The 6,404-nt window shown below is 42.4% G+C and overlaps 1 protein-coding gene across 1 annotated transcript; it reads left to right on the forward strand.

The window, feature by feature from the left end:
- The first annotated feature begins 247 nt into the window (after positions 1–247).
- LOC129336554 (C-X-C motif chemokine 13-like) lies at positions 248–6,016 on the forward strand. The gene is made up of 4 exons (XM_054989709.1): positions 248–398; positions 3,117–3,255; positions 3,358–3,441; positions 5,628–6,016. Exons 1-4 carry the CDS (start codon positions 335–337, stop codon positions 5,635–5,637), a joined length of 297 nt encoding a protein of 98 aa, XP_054845684.1. The 5' UTR covers positions 248–334; the 3' UTR covers positions 5,638–6,016.
- Positions 6,017–6,404: the final 388 nt, after the last annotated feature.

Consider the following 6,404-nt stretch of genomic DNA (forward strand, 5'->3'; position numbering starts at 1 on the left):
GGTGTTTATCATTTCGCCAGGGCTGGTGCAAGAGAATTTCCCGTTAAACTATGTCCAGCGGATGGAGCAGCCAAATCACTTCTGCTCCGCATTTGCATAAATTCTGACTTGACTCTCTGTAACCTGATACTTTCTTTATTTAATCTGAGGAAGAAGAAATGTGCAGGGAAGTTTTCATTTTGTTTTGTTTAAAAAAAATACACAATTAGAGAGATTTCTCCTGTCTGCTGTGGGGTTTTTCGGTTGTCCGCTGTAATATTAGCAACTTAGTTCCCTTTTTCGTGTGCGTATAAAGAGAAGAATTCCTTTTCAGCCAGACTCAGCCAGAGCCGCAATGAAGGGTTTGACCGTGGCAGTGACCTTAGGGCTGCTTATAAGTAGCATCGTCCCACTCCAGGGTGAGTAACTTTGTCCTTACTTCTGCATTATTCACTTGGGCATTAACCTGAATCGTGGCTTCGCTTCAGAACCTATTTTTAATGCTAGAGCTCAACCCCAGAAGCTGCGCTATCATGATAAAATCAGTGTTTCTGAGCCTGCAAAGAGTACTTTCCCAGTACCTGTCTATTTGGGGTTATATAGAAGTGCTTTTAAGGTTTACCACAGCTACGCTGACACCTCAGTGTTTAGATATTGTCAGTCTAGGGACAGGGTGAGGTCAAACTTCAGCCATGAAGTTTGCTGGGCTAGTTGCTCCTTCTCAGCTTAATTTACCTCAGAGAGGAGCTGTGAGGGAAAGTACAGAAAGGAAGAACCATTTAAGCTTTCCTAGCAGGATAATTACATGATTTGATAAAGAGAACAAAAATGTACCCCTGAAGATATAAAAGGCTCCCCTGTGTATTATCTTCATGATTTCCCACCACATTTTATACTGTGTACATATTGAATGCGAGAAAAAATATAATAAAAGAGTGTGAAGCTGCCCGCGGTTGACAAATGACTTCAAAAGGATTTGTGTCTCATTTTTAGCATGATGCTAACCTAGTATCATTTCCATTTAAACCTGGGTTGAACTTTTGTCCCCCGAACAAGGATTCTTGCTATGATGAAAAAAAGCTTCTTTGGGAGCAAGACTCCTTCCTCTGGAACAAGCCTTCAATGGTGGAAGATGTTGCCGGGTCCAAGCCAATTGCAATGACCTTAAATTCTAAGCCTTCAAGGATGGTGAAATTATTTTAGCTCTCTTTTTCTTAAATTTAAGCACCTTTTACACACCTGTTTTTAGATCGATATGTGGTTTTAACATTTTGCGACGTTGCGTTGGATTCGGCGTTTTGTCAGTGGAAGATGCTGGTGGATGCAGGTTTTGTCAAGCCCCCCTACCCCTCACAGATCTTTAGAGTTGAAGAAAGTTGATTCTTGGGGTTGTGGAACTCATGTGGACAAAGTTAGGCAAGCTCCACAGGCAGTGGCGAAGAGGAGGAAGGGGGAAACATTGCAAGCAGTGTGTGAGGATCTTTCCCTTTTTTTCTCTTCACTGCAAGTATCCAACCTGCATGACTATTTATCCGCAGGGTGTCTCGTGAGCCAAGGTATCAACCTTGCAGGCCAAAACATTTCTTGAACCCAGGCTTTTAACTGACATGTTTTTGAACTGTTTTTATGTTTGGCTTCTAGCCCGAGGACTTTTTTACAGGTATAATTTTAGGCTACAGCATGCTGTTTTGTGCTGTTTTTTTGCCCTTCCTTTACTTTTTAAAAATGTTTTTAATACTTTTAAAATATTTTATATCATAAAAGATCTACTATATTTTATAGCCTATAAAATCCTATTTTTACATGGTTTCTGCTGCATTTATTTTAGTTTGTGAGCTTCCTTAAATGGATCTTTGGACAGGTAGCCTATAAATACTCTAGATACTGGACAAGACACAAGGAATTAGTGATAAAATCTCTGCCTGCCTTTAATTTTCTTTAAAAAACAGCCCTGGATTAACCCCTTCCCTGTGCAATTCTCCTGATACAAAGAGCTCCCCTCATCCTACAACTGTTGCTAGCCCCCTTCAAGAGAAAATGGAAGTTACCTCTCTGTCTATATTCTGGGCTTTCTTTATGCAGCCAAAGAAAACTCTTGCAAATTTGCTCAAGTGAAATTATTTATTCACATTTTTCCCCACACCGATTGTTCACAATTTTTAAAGAAGTGATAAATATATATAGCCTTGCCTTGTATGTTGCTTCGAGATTTTGGTGAACACTGCATCTGTTTCCTTGTGGAGGGCAATCTAAACTCCCCTCTGTCTGGAGATCAGGGGGTGGGGCCACCAACCATGTGACCATTTTCGCCGAGGGCGATTTAAACTTTATAAAATTCCCCCCTTGTTCCAGCTGACCCAAAGTGGCATCATTGTGCGGTTCTGAGTTCCACCACCTCTTTTCCCAGAAAAAATGCCCTGCCGAGGATCAGTTACCATAGCTCAGCCTAAGCTACTTCATAGAGTAAGATGAAGGCTAAATGAAATACAGAGGCAGAGTGGCACCCCATTCTTCTTGGATACTTTTGGAATTTTTAATGGATGCCACCTCAAAGTGACTGCTTGAAGGGGGCATGAGAAACCACAAAAGCCAGTCTGGTGTAGTGGTTAAGAGCGTGGGACTCTAATCTGGAAAACCAGGTTAGATTCCCCACTCTTCCACTTGAAGCCAGCTGGGTGACCTTGGGTCAGTCACAGCTCTCTCAGAGCTCTCTCAGCCCCAGCCACCTCACAGGGTGACTGTTGTGGGGATAATTACATATTTTGTAAACTGCTCTGAGTGGGTGTTAAGTAGTCCTGAAGGGCGGTATATAAATTGAACGTTATTATTAAAATGGCTGCCAGGGGAGCAGGAGGCAATCACAAGATATTAGGAGGCTTCGAGCCAATCATTGTCCTTGAATGCAGACAACCAAGTCTGAATGTATCCACAGGAAGCGTCCAAAGGTGAGGCTTCCTGAACTTTTCTGAAGCACCTCCTGCCCGTGAGATCGAAGAAACCCAGTACTGGTGGCTCTGCTGTCAAATAAGCAAATGGCTGCCAGGAAACCCATCTTTAGGTGTCACGATGCTCACACACTGCCACGCTGGAGCGTGCTGTGATAGAAAATGAGGTTTTTCATCTATGTTTGTATGCAGGCCTTCCTATAGAAAGCCTGGTCGTTAACTTAAGGAAGTGCAAATGTGCCAAGAAAACCTCATCAGTCTTTGATCTTGCGTACCTTAAGTCTGTTCGGGTGTTATCTCCAAGTGTATACTGCCGAAGGAAGGAAATCATGTAAGTCAAGGACACACACCTTCTTCCTATTGCTTGGTTTTTATATGAAATCAGTGAAAAAGGTAGGGGCTGAAGTCCACTGATCTTGTTGTTAAATTTCAGATTACTGACAAAAAAGGACCGGAAGATCTGTGTTGACCCTAATGCTCCTTGGGTTCAAGAATTAATAAAGGGCTTGACACAAAGGTAATCTATTTCTTTATTCACTTCCTAGCAAAGTTATTTAGGAGGAACAAGGGAGTATCCCATAACCCTTAACACACACAAAAAAAAACCTGGACCCAATCCAATTCTAGGCACACCTAACAACTAGTAGGCTCTAGATCAGGATACGAATTCAACCTGTGGCAAAACCCAAAAACAAATGAAGCCACTTTATCAAGGCTTCATGATCACCACAATGTGGATGTATATAAAATCATACACACGAAATGGGCCCTTCAGGCACTTCTACTTCATCAAGGAGTTGAGGAATTCACCCAGCTGGCAGGGCCTAAGTTGGTAGACATTTAGACACAAGAAGCTATTGCTCTAGCCTTATACCGCTCAAGGAAAACAGGTTTAAAATTGATAAATACCACCTCCTACTGAAGATTTTACCACCACCGTCAGCTATTCCGAGAAACAGACCCATCTCTTTCTGCCTCTTGAAATACTTCTTCCCATTACAAACTCCAGGTTTTTCTGGTCACATTCCTCATCCGTTTGTTAAGCAAGGACCAAATTGGACTAGGGGTGGATAAGTTCACAGTAAAAACTTTACTCATAGTTAAGGCTATTGATTAAAAAAAGAAAAAGTAAGTGCTATTGAGGAAAGGATCAACAAAAATGTATGGTAAACACAATCCTTCTAAAGGTACCAGAATTCAGCTTCCATCGTTGTATTTAGGTTCAGGGTTGGTCCCACTATTCTTGAAGCCATGTTTTTTTTTTCTCTGACATGGTGGAGATCCCAAAATGACAGCCCTTTTGGAATCCCTCAGCTCACTTTTCTTGGAATCCCCCCAACTAAAAAACTCATGGGATCTGCATGGACAAAAGCTACAGGGGCAGGAGGGAATTTGGGCAGGACTGAGAGAAAAAACACAGGCTAGAGCAACCAAATATTTATAAATCTAACAGGGCCTCAGACTGGTCGATTCCCTCCTGCACTCACCTGAAGTTTTTTTCCTCATAGTCTAGAAATGTGAAATTTAGTAATGGACAGTTCAAGTCTCCACAATAATTAAAAAAAAATAATCCAGTCAGCCCCAACATTTTCAAGGCCACTCAAAACTGAATCTTGGTACACGCCAACAATCCCAGATCCAGTGACATTTTCCCACCAGCACAATATTGTGGGTGGCAAATCGGCAAAAATGCAATTTACTCGCAAGCATAATTCTACTATGGGCCAAACATGAAGCTGCAATTAAACCCTCAACAGAAAAGCCAAAAGGGAACCAAGGCCATTTTCCTACCTTATCTGTAATTCAGATGTGTTTGACTAGCACCTGAAACACCACATGGGGAAGTAACTGGAGGGAAGTGGCAGGAGCAAATGATGGGTGGTGTCGCATTGCTCCCATTGAAAATCACCGCCTTCTGGAGGCTGCTTTTCAGCTATGAAGGAAGCCATTAAGCTTTTCGTACACATACATTTGCATGTACCTAAAAGTGAGAACTGAGGGCCAAGCTACAAGTGACGAATGACACTTGAACGGCAAGTGTGTTTCTCCCTGTTCACTTGCACTCCACTCAATCCACTTGCCATTCAAGTGTTATTTGTCACTTGTAGCTTGGCCCTGAGACTCTATGAAGTCACAGGTTCCAATCCCAGATCCGCCAAGAACTCATGAGTTGGTTGTAGGCCCAGCCCTGTACCTGCAATTGTAGGATAGCGGGTTGTCGTAAACTTTAATTTAGAACAGGAATATCCTGTCTCAGATTATCTGTTCAAAGATTACTAAAATGTGCAGTACATTGATAACTCTAAAATACAGTTTTTTACTTCAGGAACACAACTCCTCTGTAAATTGGCCTTTATCCTGACCTGGGTAGCCCAGGTGAGCCTGATCTTGTCAGATCTCAGAAACTGAGCAGGGTCTGCCTTGGTTAGTAATTGGATGGGAGACCTCCAAGGAAGACCAGAGTTGCACATGCAGGCAATGGCAAACCACCCCCGTTAGTCTCTTGCCTTGAAAACCCCACGGGGGGAGGGGGGTCACCATGAGTCAGCTATGACTTGAAGGCACTCTTCACCACCAAGCTGGCCTTTACTGTATCACTGCAGGCCACTGATGAATATGCTATTTTTCTCCACTCTGAAATCCTTCAGAGACATTCTCAGCTGACGTCATTGTTTAATGAGTTTCCCTTTTTCTAAATTACAGACAATCGTAGTAAACGACCAGAACAGAAAGCCACAAGAGAAGTCAGAAGGAACTAATTGAAATCCCTCCATCATCCCCTTTCCCCCTTCATGTTTTCTTTTACTTATATTTACTCAACACTGCAGCCTGAAACTTCTTTGCTTTTCAGAGAAATGGGCATTGGCAACTGATCTGAATTTGCAGGATGAAGCATAAAGAATATAAATAAATAAAAATTTCCAGCTACACCCACACACAAGCCCCTTGCCGGGTGTTTTTCTAAATTATCTCCATGGATGTCATTCCCAATATCTTTACTTAGTGTTTTGAAACAACGAAGCAAGGGGATCTGTATTGTCATTTTTAATAGCACACACTTTCAGCGTGTGTGAAATTTTCTAGGTTAGCATACTAACCTATACCTGGGCTGTTTTCACACGTCCAAATAATCTGCTAATTTTGCATTATGATTGCATTATCCACAATCCTGCCACCATGATGCACCATTTCCAAGCATGCGGGCAAAAAAAGCGCTAAAGAAGTGTTACGGGAGGATGACGGGTTTTCACGGGTAGATGTGTGAGTATAGCAGAACATTTGCGATGCTATGGCGCTACAATAAGGACGTGTGAAAACGGCCCTGGAGTTGTTCTGTCCCAGAGTCTCCTTCAAAGAGCGATGTATGCCACACTGCTAGGATCCAAACCATTGTCTGAGTATATGTGCTGATGTCCAAGAATGTAGGAGCTGTTTTGCTGGATCCGACTCGGCATTCCGACTCAGTAGCCAACCAGATGC

The sequence above is a fragment of the Eublepharis macularius genome, chromosome 10, assembly GCF_028583425.1.
Source record: "Eublepharis macularius isolate TG4126 chromosome 10, MPM_Emac_v1.0, whole genome shotgun sequence".
NCBI lineage: Eukaryota > Metazoa > Chordata > Lepidosauria > Squamata > Eublepharidae > Eublepharis > Eublepharis macularius.

Bases quoted from the DNA above. Each gene is read 5' to 3' on its own strand.
- LOC129336554 (XM_054989709.1), top strand. From the start codon at position 335: ATGAAGGGTTTGACCGTGGCAGTGACCTTAGGGCTGCTTATAAGTAGC. The intron at 399-3,116 runs GTGAGTAACTTT...GTTTGTATGCAG, and splicing joins TAGCATCGTCCCACTCCAGG to GCCTTCCTATAGAAAGCCTG. The intron at 3,256-3,357 runs GTAAGTCAAGGA...GTTAAATTTCAG, and splicing joins TGCCGAAGGAAGGAAATCAT to ATTACTGACAAAAAAGGACC.